Source organism: Bemisia tabaci, chromosome 1 (genome assembly GCF_918797505.1).
Source record: "Bemisia tabaci chromosome 1, PGI_BMITA_v3".
NCBI classification, from domain to species: Eukaryota; Metazoa; Arthropoda; class Insecta; order Hemiptera; family Aleyrodidae; genus Bemisia; species Bemisia tabaci.
In genome coordinates this window covers 16,419,351-16,436,986 of record NC_092793.1, presented here as the reverse complement: position 1 = coordinate 16,436,986, position 17,636 = coordinate 16,419,351, and the positions used below count along the sequence as shown (strand labels likewise).

At 36.5% G+C, this 17,636-nt stretch overlaps 1 protein-coding gene across 2 annotated transcripts; it reads left to right on the top strand.

Moving 5' to 3' along the window:
- The first annotated feature begins 957 nt into the window (after positions 1-957).
- Positions 958-17,549, top strand: LOC109039065 (uncharacterized). Of its 2 annotated transcripts, none has more exons than XM_019054399.2 (3): positions 958-1,110; positions 2,292-2,462; positions 5,172-17,549. In XM_019054399.2, exon 3 carries the CDS (start codon positions 5,417-5,419, stop codon positions 15,287-15,289), a length of 9,873 nt encoding a protein of 3,290 aa, XP_018909944.2. In that variant the 5' UTR covers positions 958-1,110; positions 2,292-2,462; positions 5,172-5,416; the 3' UTR covers positions 15,290-17,549. The 2 variants fall into 2 exon arrangements, with proteins under 2 accessions (XP_018909944.2, XP_018909952.2); XM_019054407.2 differs by having other exon boundaries at positions 1,039-1,282.
- Positions 17,550-17,636: the final 87 nt, after the last annotated feature.

Here is a 17,636-nt window from a genome sequence, read left to right as displayed (position 1 = left end):
GTTGTAACCTTTAAAATCCACGACTTTTGCACAAAAAGAAGGAAAAAAAATAGTCACAACGCTCATATGTATGCAACAAAATAAAATGAAAAAAATACGATCCATCGATTTAAGAGTGAATTCATTGATGCGGTTGTGGATTTTTTTGAAAACTGGCAACTCCGCCTCAATGAAATTCCATAAATTCGTGTCAGGGTTTCAAAAATTCGCAAAACATGAATTGACTCTTCGAATTTTTAGGCTTCGAAAATTTTTAAGGTGCTGCACTTGAATACATAGTGGCAAAACGCACGGGAATTTGTCGGGCGTGCTGCAACACCTTAAAATCGTCATTTTTCAGAAAAGACAGCTTGCCAGCTTCTGAGAATGGTAAAATACATTGTTGGTGCGGAATCAAACGAGAAATAATCTCAAAAGATTTCTATCCAATCCCAGCCAACTACAAGCACCTACTCTCAAGCGGTAACATATATATTATTAGAGATATGAAAATTTTAAAAATGGCCGAAATGTGGCAACAATGGGCTAAAATTAATATTACTCACTCTACCATCGATCATTCGCAATTTCTTGCGCTTTTTGGGTATTTATACTATAACTGATTTTTTTGCGATAGTTATGGATTTTTACTTAAAGGTTATACGAATTAGAAAAATGGCAACGTCGATTACTTATGGTTTTTACCTAAACTCAGGCAGATTTGGGTTCAGGATAACCCATAGAATCATCTCACAAAGTTTTGTACGATTCCCGCTGAGTTACTTGTTTTGCTGAGCCTTTTATCAAGTTAGCGGTAGCTACCTCTAAATAAGTGCACATGAAGCGCACCTTCGTTGTCATGTCCGTCAATTTAAATTTTCCCGCCAGTTTTTGTATTTCCCACCGCGATTTAACCGCCAAAAGTACTCAGCCAATCAGCTTTTTCCTTTTGATTGTAAACAAACCGGCGGCACTGCATTTTAGAAGAGATGTTGATTGTTGATGTTATCATCATTATCATTATCATTTATCATTCTTACCGTTTGTTCTTATCTGCGCCGCATGTCCGCTTGTTGAGTTGTGCAAAATCAGCAAAACATTCCTCGTGATCCCAACTCGTACTACTTTAATGTAAGTATCATGTTATTAGTTATTAAAAAATCAAGTGTGCAATGTTAAAATGAATCTTCTTCTATCATTCGTCAGATTTTTAATCATTCGCTCGTCGGATCTTAATCGTCATTTACGCCTACTATGTCATCTCTGGCACCCCATCTTCACGTGATAAGAAACGTAGCCCCTAGTAAGTATTTACTCTTTTTAAACTTGCCAGATAGACACACGCCACATGATTCAGGTATCCCTCTCATGTAAGTCTGCGGTATCCACCTTCATCCGACATTCAATCCAACAGCTTGCCTGGAATGTGATTGGGGGCTCACATGCCATTAGTCGCTGCCAGGTTGTTGCTGTCCTTGACGATGCGTTTCATGTCTCGAAAATCCGAACACTCTTAGAAACCATCTGCCTCAAGTCTACGGTAATCTGCATCATTCCAATTGTTGATATTTTGTGTTCGTCAACTGAACAAGACAAGACCAGGGAGGAATGGAGTTATGTTCTTGGTTGGTTTCGTCAAGGCACAATCAGACAGCATGCTAAGCTTCTCTTCAAACCGCTTGACAAGTCCTCTGCTAATCATGCTCTACAGTGACAATAAGGAGCGCTTTAGTGGAGGGCTCGTTCGGTGCTTTGTCATGCTGCACACCAAGCGACCTAGTGAGCAGCTCAGCATGCTCCTTGAAAACGCCTTCAGTTGCCCTCCGTGTTGTGCCCATGTTGGGTGATCCGGTGCAGAAAGGGCACCTCTCAGTCGAGGTGTCTCAGGATCTCCACGCCTAATCGATATTTTAGAGAAGAAGCTGTTGGGCAAATTTTCTACACTCAATTTTTATCTCCGATAATCAACAAATCCTGAAGACTATTGAGTAGAAGTTTCATTAAATTATATTCATTTTCTTTGATCATGATAGACGAAACAAAAAGGAGATTCAGATTCTGAGACCCTGCGACGGAAGAGTGCCTTTTTTGTACCTACCCAGTGCTTCAATTAGGCACGTTAGGAATCCTAGGGCCATGCTTGAATGTAAAATCTCAATTCGACCAACTTTCCATTCTACGTCCATATTCTTGGGGATGCAGAAGGGTGGATCATTGCTAGCAGAGGTGATGAGCAAAAGGAGCCAAAGCCTTGGAAAAGGCTGCATCCTGCTATTCTGACAGAAATTCCAAACTCTTGTTGATTTTTACAGGTGGGAAGAGTGACCCTCTTTGAAGATTTGCACCTCTCGTCTGCCTTTTCAGCCTTGGATTTTTCCTGCTACCCCTTCTTATCAAGAATCTTTTCCACACAGCCGAAACCTGTTCAGGAGCAGTATGTAATAATTACAGAATGGAAGCAACAGCCTGGATACCTAAACTAGGTAAGCTAAGTATCCAAATACAGGTAACCAATTTTATATTTATTTATTTATTTATCTATTGTTAGCTTTATAAAATTACTAGCTGCTCCGGGCGCCCTACGGGCGCTCTCCACAGCTAGCAATGGTGGTGCAGTAGCTTAATTGGAATCTGAGCAATTAGTTGAATCTATTTAATAATTATGAATAAAATGTCTGCAACAATATGTGTTGTTAGCAATACGCAATACTGCAGTCAATAAGTCAGGGTCAGTCAAGCCGCAGAGAATAAGATGCCAGGCTGTCAAGAAGTTGTGAGGCGAAGCAGCCGAGGGATTGCAAAGGAATGTGGGTGGCGAGTGACGAACGACGATGCGACCCAAACCTCTTTCTTTGAGGTTGGTGGGGGAGAGCTATACGAAAAAAAACGGAGATAACCGAAAGAACGTGGCGGGAGGGGTGCCTGAGACCTTAGAGGGGGGGGGGGGGGTACCAAGGGACGGTCAAGCAGGTAGCGGCCGGACGAAACAGCTGAACTTTACTCTTCGATAAAAGTAAGAAAATTTGAGAAAATCGAAAAAACAAGTACAGCCTGCAAATCTACAGATCAGGAGCTTTCATTTAAAAAAAAAAACCATGCAAATCGGTCCGGTGGTTCTCTCAAAGTTAATGTCCCAAAATTTGGATTTTAGTCTGAATTCATCGGAGAAAATTTGAGCCCAGCTAATCTTCACCCGTCGATAAAAGTAAGAAAATTTGAGAAAATCGAAAAAACGATCACAGCCTGCAAATCTACAGATCAGAGGCTTTCAGAAATTCAAGCTTGAAGTCCTGTTCTACTGTTCAAAACAAGCACACTGGAACTCCATTCTAGATTTTGCATTTACCCCTCATACACACTGCTCTATTACACAAAAATCATATCATTGTCATGCTCTATTTTCTTTCAGTATCAATGTCAAATAGTAAGTTACAATCGCCCTAAAATTTAAAGGGATTTTTTTTTTTAGTTTGCAAAGAAATGTCATGCAATGTAATAAAACACGGCATGGATCCTGCGTTTAAGCATGTTCCCTATTTCAGAATCACTAGAGAGTAAATTGAAAGTATTTTACATATTCCGGATATCTCTAATGAGTGATATAGAATTTTTCTCTCAGAATGTCATTATTAGCTTTAATGAAAAAATCTCTTTGGGGAAAAACTTTTTTAAACTGAGTAAAAACTTACTCTGGTAAAAGTACAACATAGTGAACTTTAAAAATTTGGTCAATTTTAATTAATTGGTCAAATATGATGGTCAGAATTCCAGAGTCCATGTCCACGAGTCTAATTTGCGTGGAAGTGTCTGTTATCCTTGTCAAGTCATATGTCAATGTCCTTTAGATCCTTGTATTCCTTTCCGTCCCCACCAGTCTCATTTTTTTTGTTGTGTCTTTTTCTACCATTTGCTGCTCCACAAGGCCAATCAACAGTCATAATCACGATCAAATTATTCCAGTTCATTATCACTCCTGTGATAAGTTCACTAAGAAAGTCATATCAGTCTTAATTGCCATTGCGGTTTTGGCAAAACGGAAAACAGGGCAGAGGTGAAATCTTCATGGATATCTTGAATATCTTGAGAGATTCAATAATAACTGGATACAAACTTGGAGAGTACACAAGAAAATAACATATAGTCCACTTTGTATGCAAAATTTCCAAGAGATTGTCAGAATTAAGCACTTTATTGAAATTCTGAGCCGGAACAAGTCAAGGAGCAATGGTCGGGCTTCACAGTTCTAACATGACTCCCAAATTAAAAGGGATGAATGTTGGTTGGTTTCCTTGTAACAGAAGGTTTTGTTAGGCCAAAATTGAAAATACTAACACACACACACAATTATTATGAAGTCATACCATTTTTGTCAGTTTTCCTCCGTAATTCTCTAATTTTTGAAAAAAATCTAAAGATTTTGACCGGCAGTCAAGAATATAAAAGAAATCCCAATTTTCTTGAGACTGCACCCTGTCTTCAAGTGCCCACACCTCGACATGCCAGTGGATCAAACTGAAACCTCCAAAATTGGTAACAACAGGTCTTCCAAATGTACTATTTTTAGAATGAGGTATGGTAAACCCAATTAAAGCTGAAAATATGAAAACCACAATACTCAAATTCAACACTTTTATCCAATTTCACATATAGTTTTTCAAATTTCACAAAGTGATATCAACACTTTTACTTATGGCACTCTTGCTTTCAACCGAAGAAATTATAAGATTTCTTTTCTTTCCTCCAGTGCATCAATAACGAGAGAGTTCCAATTTTTAGTCTGTTTTCAAAGCTGAGAGTGTATCTGACATGTAACTTTTAATCAAGTTGATCTATTTCCGGCTTAATTTTAAAGTTATAAAACTTGGAAACTTACTTAACTTACTTTCTTGGATGACTCTTAGAGGTTTGTTATTTAAAAAATCACTGATCTACAAACCATACTGATACTCCAATGAACATCCTATTCATTTAGTCAATCATATTTCAGATTTTTCGGCACCATTAGTACCTTGTAACAGTATTAAAACCAAGAAACTAAGCGACAACCTTTTAATAAATTAGTGTATGCACTTTTTGGATGTATTAAATCAGTGCAAATATTCTGCATTACTTGCAGAGAAACTGATCGGTATCAAATATTTCAACTACTAGAATCCTTCTCCCTACATCAACTTTTGTCTGACTTTTTTCAGATAGCTGAATAGTTTCCTGATACGGATGACCTCAGGCTGTCGTTCAATCTGCAATGAAATGGTTTGCATCCAAACGAAGGAAAGCCCTGGACTGTTTCAAATATTTACATCACCCCCAAGTAATCATAAGTATTCATCATGAGAAAAGAAATTTCTTATAGAACTTTTTCATTGATGTAAAATCAAACTGTATCTTAAATACCTTAAAGCTGTAACTAAGGTAAGATCTCTTTACAAAACGGAACATGGAGGAGGAATTAAAAAGAATTTTGCCAGCTATTACCTCAGTGTTTGGAGGTTCTTTTTTAAATTTTAAAAATGCTTCTTTTTTAGAGACAGGTAACCGTGAACAGTTGTTAGTTGACCTGCTCAGCTCTTATTTGCGCAGTGAATTGTCAAAGTCTGGGACAGAGGATTTGTATGGTCCTATTCGAAGTCAAATATCTGCTATCTGCAAGTTACTGGAACTGTGGTCAAGTGATCTGAGCAATATTTATTGGATTAGAAATCACAAGTGTCCAGAGGAAAAAGCAAGAAAAGTAGCCCGGTATTTTCTCCAAAGAATCCAAAATTTTAAAGATTGCACAATAATTCCAAGTGGTTTAATATCAACATCTCACAGTCACAAAATTATGAATGAGATTACAGGATCTCATGATCACGCAAACATTGCCATTTTGAAGAGAGATTATAAAGATAATTGTATTGATTGGATTCATGTGAATCCTGGTAGTGCTTACCACCAACATTGTGGAAGTCTTACCGGTCAGAACGTTAGATCAGTTTTTGAAATCAACAAGATAGACCCCGCTAATATAACGGAGGACTTTTTGTTCTTACTGGTGGGTTTGAAAGCCATCAAACCTGGAGTGAGCCTGCCAGATGATACGTACTATAAGGAAGTATCATTGTACGAATGCCTTTTGGTGTTTTTGAATGGGGAGACAACTTTTCAATCTCATCATGATGAAAATTTCATTCCATTTTCACCTATTTCATTTGTTCATACATGGCAAGTGATTGAACAGGCATTTGGTTATCTTCTGCAGCACTTTATTGGTGAAGCCTATCGCACTGTCCACCAAACATTACTTACAGGCTTCAAGATATCTCTAGTTGAAAAAACATTTTCATCTCATCAAAATTGTGGGACTCAGTTAAGTCATTTTCTACTGCAAGAAATTTGCCGCGAATCAGCACAGCAAGCATTTGATCATGGTAGTGAGAAGCAAAAATTTCACTCATTGAAGTTGATCGATGAAATCAAAGAATTCATGAAGGAAACATGTCACAGCCAAGAATTACTGGCAAGTCAAAAATTGCATTTGAGTGAAATTTGTGATTCATCGCTTAGCTTTTGTGCGCCAAATTTGAAGAAACATGTTCTTACTTCGCAATGTCTTAGTTTGCCAGTTTTGAAAGTTGAACCAAAATTTGTGAAACCTAGCAAAGATGATAACATAATTGCTTATTTGAAAAAATTCAAGAACAGTTTTGTGGAAGTTTTGATTAATTCAAATGACTTAGTTGATGTAGCTTTACTTAGTTTTGGCATCGAAATGTTCTTTATTGATTATCTTGCAAACACTGATATTTTACAAGCATCAGAAGGCTCTCCATTCTGTAGCGATGATACTTTTTTAGCAAAAATGTTAATAGATCTTGCTGAAGCTTTCCACAATTGTCAAGGAAAATTATTGGATCATTTTCTATCAAATTTGCCTTACCAACCTAATTTGTTTGCAAAGAATGTGATAATTCAATTCTTTGTCTATGCATCAGTAGCTGCCCTAAACTTACGAGACCAGCGAATAATGGATTTATTAAAAAACTACAATTTAAGTGTTGCTATAAGTGACACAATTTCCCTGATCGATATCATACCTCACCTTGTAATTCCCAATGCAGCATGGCTTAAAGTCTTACTTTCTCTTAAATCTTTTTTTACACAAAAAGAAGGCCAAAAATCGTTATTTTCTCACAGTAAGTTTTACAAATCTCTCTTCTCCTTTGAAATCAGTAACAATGCTGAGACAGAGAACACGGATGTGGAATTTGCTTATCTCTTACTTCAAACAGATCTGCAAAAATATTTTCAATTTATTAATGATAATAGCCATCTAGGTTTTGAGAAATACAACAGAAAATGGCAAAAACTTGCATACACTGATGAATATTTGCCCACTATTTATCACTTACTATTAAAGATAGCCTATTTTGCCAAAGTTTCTCTGATAAAGATTCCATCTTGGAAAAATAATAAGCAAATCAAAGTAGGGTGGCATTTCAAAAATTCTACATTCTATAATGCACCAAAATGGGTTGTAGGAAGAACAGAGTATTGGCGCTCAATTGTCCACTTTAAAATTGATTCTAAAACTGTAAGCACCAAACCTGATACGAATCTGATTACAAGCTATTGCCTGAAAGGTCCATATCAACGACTAATCATCAACGAAGAAAATGTATTCACCCCTCATGATCATCTCATGGAAGATGAAGTCATTGAGAATGAAGATGGGGAGCCGGCATCCATCAGTAGCTGTCATCGCTCAGAAAATGAGATAATCGCAAGTCAAAACTTGAAACCGTGTACAATGGACCGCATTCGCTACTTGCAGTTAGGGTTTCTGCAGAGTGTCCCTCTGCTGAAAATAGAGCGTTTATTTATTGCCCTCAAAGAGCTACAACTGGATGTTTGCTGTGAGGAAGACTGCATTTTGATCAAGCAAACTCTGTTTGAAATCAGCGCCCTTCGGAATACAGAAGCCGGGACCTGCAGCTTATTGCAATGGACAGCAAATGAAAATCCGGCTTTAATTCATCAACTTGGCTTACTATTCATTGAGAAAGCACTTGTGATGCAACATCGATTGACTCAACATCAAGCACTTGGTAATATTCTCGAAATTAGTTTGGGATTGTTATCATTCTATCCAGTAGAATTCAAAGATGAATTTATAAAGCATTTAACAGAAATATATTACCTTTTAAAAAAGTTCATAGTACAGCCTCCAAGCCACTTAAGTGATTCCACTTTGCTACATCTAAATGCATACCTAATTATCAGTGTACAAGTTAAACCTGAATTACTAGAATTAGAAACGCCAACAGTATTGAAAGCTTTGATAGCGATACAGAAGTATGAAGCGGAGGGTTCAAGACTGGATAATGATGTATTACTTAAAATGTATTTTTCAAGTTTCATATGGTGTTCGAGAATCCAAAATTATCTGAAACGGAATGAGAACCTCCTCAATGATATACTCGCAAGTGTTATTCCTCATTGGAACAAAAAAAATAAATGGCTAATGGATGAGTCCAGGTCATTATTTTCCTGTGAAGAATATACAGTTAAGCCACTTCTTGGCACCATTTATTACCAAAATAGGCCTATTGTAGGGTTACCAAACAGTATTTTAAATCACAAGATTTTCAAAGATTATTTAAGCCAGGCTAATTTTGCAGTAATGCCTGGCACTCGAAAAATAGACGGAAATAAGTTGCCTTGCTATCATTCTGTTGATCATTCGCCAAAGACAAGGCTAACTCATACCAAAGATACTTTGCTGATTGAAGAATTCATCAAAGGTAGTTATCAACGATTTATCCCTGCAGAGGAATTATTTGGCGGTCGTTGTTACCCTGCTTTCATTCTACGGTCGCCTGATAGTGAACAATCATTTTCACATTGGCTAGTTGATGATCAGAAATTACTACTTGTGAAAGATAAAAATCGTCAGGTAATGTACCAATGGGATTTGGAGAAGAATTTCTTGTTTTCTCCAGAAGAGAGCGGGTTTGTTGTTCCATGGGAAAATTTTAAAAACTCCACCTTCAAAGATTGCCTTGAGGGGTTTGAACTTTCTTGTTGGATTGAAGTGATAGCTCAAACATTTCCTGATGGTTTAGTTCAGTTTCAGTCCTTACATTTTCCTCGCCTCGGTTTACATTTTTATATGAAAGAAGGTAAATTTTACTGTCAACAGATTCATGGCTATTATATTGCTAAATTACAGAGTATTAACTCTCTGTATGGTTTTTCTAATTATTTGATATTAGAAAAAAAAGAACCCAACTCAACATCACGAAAAATCAAAGTGGTCATTCCTCACCGCCAAGTGTTTCCCAGTGATGAGTTCTGGGATAAGACAGTATTCACCAACCTTGAAGAGGTCCAGACTCCAGCATATTTTGTTTATGATTTTGATCAAAAAACAGGCCTGTTGAAATGTCATCATACGCGTGCTCAACTTTATTTAGCTTTACTGTATTATTGTTGCGCTTCTTTAGATGATCATGATGCATCCAATATTAATTCATATCATTTGTCAAGAGAAAACTTAGAGGCCTGCTGGAAAGATCAACCTTTTGATGAAGTTGAACTGGATATCATCGCCCAATTTATTGATCCTGTAAGGATGCGAGATTTTCACCCCCATCGAATTGCACTATACCTGAAAGTCATATCTTTGTTGAGTAGTAGTGTACAACTTGCATTTTTGTACATGGACAAGCCAAGTATTGAGAGCAAAGATACAAGTTATGCATTACTGAGAAAATGTGATGAATACCTTCCGTATTTGATCTCACAATATATACAGCACAAGTCAACGATTTCTTTGACTGTCAGACTCAGCTTTGAAGAAGAGGAAACAATCATGAGGAGATGCCCTGATTTATTTCAAGAATACAAACAACTTTACTTTAATCAGAAGCCATGGATAGATGTATCAGTGGAGTCCAATAAATCCTACAAAGATCACTACGGGATGTTGTTCGACAAAGAGTCCATGGTCAAAACTTCCTTCGTACACCTTTTTACAACAAACATTACAGAGTTCAATTTCATTACTAAGCAAGATGAAGTAGATTTTTCATCAGGTTTTCACAGGATTTTACTCAATATATTTGGTTTAGACAATTTTATCACGCTCTATAAGCTTGCAAAATGCGCCAAGAAGCTTGCCATCACCATAGAAAAATATCTTTATCTATTGCATCATATGGTGTTCAGGGCAAAAATTAATTATGATCGATTTCCAAAGAAACTAGTGATGATGTTAGCTCGAGTCCTCCTTCTTGTGGTAGAAAACCCAATCTTCTTTCCTGATCCGCCCCCTTGGTTTGGCGTAGGCGCAGAATATGTAGATCTGTCTAAGCGATGGGTCACCAGAAATGATCTGATGGATAATTTTGGAGAATTCTGCTGGAAACCAACAAAAATTTATGAGACTAGGAGAGAAGAACAAGATGACCGAAGAGAAGCACAAATACAGCATAATGAAGAAAATTCAGTGATTTGGCATAACTTTTCAAGATCCGATTTAGACAGTCAGTCAAGACCAAAAAGGTTTCCTGAAAATCCAATGAACTTCCAACTAACTTATGAAAAAGATGTTACTTTTAGAGATGCTACAAAACTGCTTAAAGTCAGAACACTTTATCTAGAGGCTGCATATAACGATTCTATGTATCAGTTCTTTGAAAGAGTTCTTTCACTTTGTGATCGGCTTAAATATAAATCTTCAATGGGATGGAGCATAGCTCCTTTCACTGGCAACTCAGTAACAGTGAGATTTTCAGCAGAGAAATTCGCCACATCCATCGCGCAACCAGTCAACTGGGAAAAATGGACCATTCCTCATGAGCCGCTCATCGATTTGAATGAATATTTTGTAAGCAACCCACTGTCACTTCCAAATACAGAATTTTTGTTTGATGCGCAACTGGCTAAGCCAGCAAATGAATATCAGTACCAATTCTGCAAGGAACTGAAAGCAAGTTGGATGATATACCATAATGAGACCCAGCTCAGTTATTCTTGGCTCAATCCACAATGTCAAGGTAAACTGGAAAATACATTGCAAATGAAACACCAGGAAATTTGCCAAAGAGCACAGATAATTTGGGGAATTATTTCTGAGCAATTGAAACAACGACCAAATAGTGAATCTGACAACTATTTTGCTTTGCGTTGGCATACTGGGCAAGTGTTGCATTATCACAAAGGAGATGTACTACAGTTGTTAGTAGAACCGCACAAACTTGCTACCTACAATCCAGATTGTTTTGATAAGCATGACTATATTATTCAGAAATTGTTACTCTATGTGAGCTTAGAAATTCAGGCTTCAAAAATCAATCGCGATTTGGCGCTCATAGAGCAGTCCAAAAAATCTGGAAGTGAAGTTGAACAATTTTCTATTTTGCAGAGTCTGGTCAGTAGCTTGAAAGAACATATAAATCCAGCTTCCTTTCGCTATCCTCACTGGTTTTTGTTCCAATTCGAAAATGAGATCATTGTACGTGAGAATCAGTGTGAGCTCATCGAATCAATGCTGAAAGGGAAAGAAAAGGCAATGTATCAACTCAATATGGGTGAGGGAAAATCATCAGTCATCCTCCCACTACTTTGCAGTAATCTTGCAAATGGGGAACAAATACTCCGGATAAATGTCCTGTCAGCCCTGCTAGCCACAATGAAAAACTTTTTGCGCCAGCGTTTTTCAGGTTTGATTAAAAAACATGTTTATACTTTGCCCTTTCAAAGAGACACGGATGTATCTCCACAAAATTTGAAATTAATTCTTGAAGTTCTTGAGAAGTGCCAGAAAGACAGGCATATTCTCCTTGTCACTCCAGAATTCCACCTATGTTTACAGTTGAAATTGAGGGAATTGATGCTTGAGAATCAGGAGCAGATAGGGGCGACAGGTGTCTTTAATTGGGAGACTTATCGTAGAAGAGTTCCCTGCAAAATTGAAGAATACAAGGATTTGGAGAGCGCTGAAAAGGAGAATTTGTTGAAAAAACAAGATGAGTGCCTACGTGTCTGCTTACAGAAAGAAAAGTACCTCAACTCAAAAGATGGGATTCTAAAAGTGCCACCTTCTGGACAAGGATCAAAAAAATTTGCTCAATTTAAAGAAACTATCAATGACCCGACATTTCGGGAGTGGAGCTGTTTAAAGGCTGCATATCGTGAGCTATTGTATAATTCAACTCTCGGGTATGAAGATAGCAGTAAAAAGTTATCTTTACTTAACAAAATTGATGAACTACCAATCATGGATTTGTTAGACGAGTCGGACGAAATTTTAAAACATGGCACAGAACTTAATTACTCAGTAGGTGACAAATTTGTGTTTGCTGGTGAAGAGCTACGCTGGGAAATTCCCCAATTTTTCATTCAGGCCATTTTCTGTGATCTTGAAGTGCGTGACATTATCTCTCAAGGAAAAGTTGATGGATTCACAGTGCTTAATTTAAATTACAGTCCACGAGGTGGTGTCCCATTCATACAATTATTAAATGAACCGTATTATGAAAAATACATAAAACCTATACTTATTGAGAAATACTTCACAAACATTGTATCAAGCCTTCGAAAATACAATGTAAAGGCAGACGAAAGTGTGATTGAAGATGAAACATGTACATTACGACAGTATGTAGCAGCAGAACTTTCCTCTGATGCAGAAAAGAAATTACTTCATTTTATAGCTGACAAAGGACAATTAAAAGATAAAATTCTAATAGCAAAAGGCTGGCTATCCCATGGGATTTTATTTCATGTGTTTAATGCAAAGTACAGGGTTCAATATGGTTTGAATCTTAATCAACAGCTTGAAGGTCACAGAATGAAATCAATCGCAATCCCTTTTTTTGGCAAAGACGCTCCGTCCCCTCGATCTGAATTTAGTCACCCAGATGTCATGTTGGGATTTACTATCATCAGTTACCTTTATCAAGGGCTGAATGAACAGCAGCTGAAAGAAACATTTTTGCGATTGAAAGATGAATTCAGCCATCAGGTAGCAGATTCCCATCTACAGGCATGGGCAGAAGCGAGTCGAACATGGATTGAACCTTTAACGGATTCATTTCCTCCGCGAATGTTAACATCTCTCAAACATTTAGACCTATCAGACGAACAGTGCCTCAATAAAGTACACGAGTTTTTATCTTGCAACCCTCCTGCAATTTTATTTTATTTGAACCAGTTTGTTTTTATGCTAGATGCAATGCAGTACCTGTATAAAATCAGTGCCAATGCACACTCTCTGGTCGGTTACAATGCAGCATTAGGTTTTTCTGGAACGGACGATAGAAAACTGACAATGCCCTTTCAGATTAAGTCCCTGCGATCAGCAACTCAAGAAGGCACCAATGGAAAATTGTTGTCTGTGTTAACTCAAGAACGCAATAGTTCTTATCACTCTCTTCAGGTTGAAGATACGAACACATTATTAGAGCAGCTATGTACCTACGTTTCGAAACAGTCTCACTGTCATGCTCTCATTGATGCTGGCGCTCTGGTAACAGGACTCTCCAACTATGAAACAGCTTTATTTTTACTGGAAAGACTACCTGTGAATATTCTAGGAGTTCTTTATTTCAGTGATGAAGGAAATAGTTTGACTGTTTTAACTCGTAATAACAAGAGTATGCCACTACAAGATTGTTTCCTTGATGAACAAAGTCTTTTTGCCTACCTTGATGATATCCACACCCGTGGCACAGATATAAAACTCCCTTTGAATTGTCATGCCATACTAACGGTGGGTATGGGAATGCAAAAAGACAAGCTAATGCAAGCAGCTATGCGGTTGCGACACCTGGCAGTAAAACAATCAGTTTCTTTGTGGGGCACAGAAGCTACAACTTTAGCAATTGCACGAAATAGTTCAGTGGAAAAAGCAAAGATTAATAGTTACGAGGTTATCAAATGGGTGACGCAAAACACGATAGACCTCATTAGTTCAGATTTGTTTCCTGTTACTGTGAGAAAGATAAATTTTCAGTTTTTGAAGAAAGCAGAGATTTGGCTGAAAGAGGCACCAGAGAAACTCGACAGTTTGGTGAAGTACTGTAAAGATAAAGAACGATTTTCATTGGAGGAGTTTTACGCCGTTACACCTGAAGATCAGGATTTAGCTGATTGTTTGTACTATCTAGTGGCCGGACGAGTAAGAGCATTTTATCAAGAGATTGAGAAGGAATTACGAATCAAACAGTTGTGCAATACAGACTTTTACAAAAAATTAACCAATCCATCAGACAAGAGAATCTTTAGAGAAGAGTTGGATAAAATCTGCAAAGAAGTTGTCAGTTACCTTCAAACTGGCCGCGTACTAGATTCTCTTGACAATGATGAAGAAAAAGAAGTGGAGGTTGAAATTATCGAAGAACAGGAATTTTCAATTAAAGTGGGAAGTCGAAGCTTTTATACGGAACTTGATTGGAATGTGAACCTAATTTTTAGACGAGATTTTGTAGCGCTAGCACGAAGGGAGGGTTATATTGAACCCATTCATTTCATAAAAAAATACGTTCAAATGCCTGCTGACATGAAAAATATACTTTGGCACTCTGATATTTACATGACTCGTAATTTTGTTCAGAGTGTAGAGGTCAAAGGAAAAGAGTTGCTTGATAATTATTTACGCCCTGTCGATGTGATCTTTATTCATCGCCGCGGAGGAACCACCAGACTTATCTTATTATCTGGGCAAGAAGCCGCTCAAATTAAGATTAAATGTTATAAGAAACTCAACCATAATAATCTATTAGTTCATCTTCATGACATCAATGGGGAAACCCAGTTACCGGTTAGTAGCTTAGTATGTGAGAGAGAGCAGAAGTTACTAACTATTGTCAAATTATTTTCCGGAGAGTGTCAGTTCAAGTCATCCAGTGAGGTGCAGTGCCTAACAAAATTCGTTGGGCGTCTTTATCCAAAATGTTTCACAAATTCAATTTTTCCTGTCGATGACAATGTCTCCGAGAAAATATATGATGTCCTCATTCGATCAGGGTATTTAGATTTTTCTGGTACAATGACTAGAAAGCTCTTGAAACTTTTGGCTCCAGATAATTCAGAAGACACTCCTACTTTTGCATTAACTGATGAAACTCAAATCTATTGTGAACATGTTTTGGAAAGCCTCCATCAAATTTACAAAGAACTAATTGTCCAATCATCAAAATCGATGAGGGAAAATCTTAACACCCTCCGAGAGTGGGTGGGTACAAGAGGCAGATTAAAAGATTATGTAGGCTCATCATTGGAGTCCATTCTTAATTTGGAGAAGGAACTCATGATTTTATCCTGAAATCTCTGTGATATTTACTCCTAAGTCTTAGATCAAACCAACTTGTCCTAAAATTTTCCTTTTCAAATTTTCTCATGTTTTATGAAATATCACACAATTATAAAAGTACATACATCAATGGGTCAGTTGTGCTAGTCACAGAATCGTTTTGATGGTTCAAGCCTACAAATTAGCAGAAAAAAGCAAGGTTTTTCCAAACTTTAAGTTTCTACAACCAATGAACCAAGTTATACTCTTTAAAAAACAGAGTGAATAATGTCATCCACCTCGGTTGTGCATCCCATGGTTTATTCAATCTTGGTTTCAGCTGTAATTAACTCCAGAACCAGTGCAATTGAAAGTATTACTGATTGATGCATACGCTGTGTATTTTTATGGGTGAAATCTCCATTAATGAAGGATTTAGAAATTTGGCGTTTGGACAGATCTTATTATTTTTTGCAACTCTCCAGTAAAATATCAAAACACAAGTCTGTAACTAGCGCAACTGACTCATTACTTGCTGATGATTATACAACCTTGAATAACAGAGTTTGTAACGTCTTAAAAAATCCTTGATTTTTTTGCGAATTTTCAAATCCCTCAAAATTTTTGAGTTTCAGAAATTTGCACAAATGCTTTTTTTGGACCTTGAATCCAACCCACCCAGCCAATTTTTTTGTAATTGTTTAGTTTGTCCTGTGCCATGAAATCTTTTAAAATGTCAAAGAACATCTTCCTTACATTATACATTGGCTTCTTTTCATACAAGGAACACGGAACAAAGGGATAAGAAGGGTTCCCCTCTATTTTTAATGCATTCTTTGGATCCTCCGTAATTTTCTTTGAATGCAGTTGAAATTTTTTTTCAAAAGTTCTAGAACGATCCATTGCACATATCAAGTTTACTAATTTGAACTCTTGAAAAGTCTGTGATCATGTTTTTAAAAGCTGTCATGAACCCTGAATTTATGTAGGAGTATGTTTTGTTTTTCCCCTTTCTGTTGTAATTGTTTATTATCCATCTCTAAATTAGACAGAGTATAGAGATTGTTACATTTCTGTCAAAAGCAGCAGTCTTGAAGAGTAGTTTTATTTTTGAAAGATCGTTTCTTTCCTTTTCTTCCTCAATTTGTGCCTCATTCGTACTTCAAAGTTCTTTTGTACTGTTTTTTGTTTATGAGATTCCTGCTGCCTTTTCATCTGTCAAGTTCAGTGTTTCATTTTCCATTTTTTTCTCTCTTTTTTTTCTTTTTTTCAGCTCTGTATCTTATTTGCTGATCTTCTAAAATGTTAACTTTTTTCTTCCTCCTCATTTTTCTCCATGTTGGTTTTTCGTTATCTCAATGACCGTATCAAAAATAAATAACTCTTTCCATACCCACTCCTTTATTCTTTTCATTAAAATTTTTATTTTGGAGCCTTTTTTGCTGTCAACTTTTTTCAACACCAATTGGAATTCTATGTAGATTTTCCCTCATTCTTATTTTGGATAAATTAGTTACGGCTTATTATTAGTAAGAGTATTGCCATAAGTTTCTATTATCACCTTTATATAATCTTTGTAAGTTGAAAGCAATTAATTATCAGTTATTTTACTTTTATTTTAGCAGCGTTAATCGATTTTTTTCAACAACTTTAAATAGCTAATCCTTAAGTGCCCTTAAAATGAAGTCTCTTTCACCGTTTTCCATCTCCATCTCCTTTGAAAAAAGTATATAACGACAAATAAATACTTTACAACTATTTTGACTAGATAACGCTATGAATTTTTGTGGACCAGATTTATTTGCAGCTTAATTGGTTTCCATCTCTTGTTTGCTTCAAATGTTACCTCATTACTTAATTTTTTCTAAATTAATTCAAGTTCCTCTCTTTTGTAAAGTATTAATTTTCAAAACCACCGAGTTATTTTTAAGTGTTATAATTATTATTGGACTCAGAGGATGTTTTCTGCTTTTGTATAATCTAAGAAGCTGCCATAAGTGCCTATTACTTTAAGGTTTATGATTGTTTCCAATTTTAGTTTTGAAATGCTTCCAACTTAACCAAAGTTCAGAAGTTCTTTACCTCAAAGTGTTGTTACCCTTCAGGAACTTAACGTGAAGCATCTATCTGAATCCATTTTTTTGCAGTTAAGTTTTATATTTTTCTATCAAAGCATTTGAGTATACTTGGTATTATTGTTTTATTTTACATATTTTCTGTCATTCACTTTTTATTTTTTCACTTGATTATACCTCATATATTATTTTTTTAAAAATATATCTTATTAAAATTACTCTTTGTGTTATTCTTTTTCTTCCCCTTTCATGTGTCTTTACAATCGACAGGAAAGCCGCTCCTTCAGCCAACCACTTACATTTTC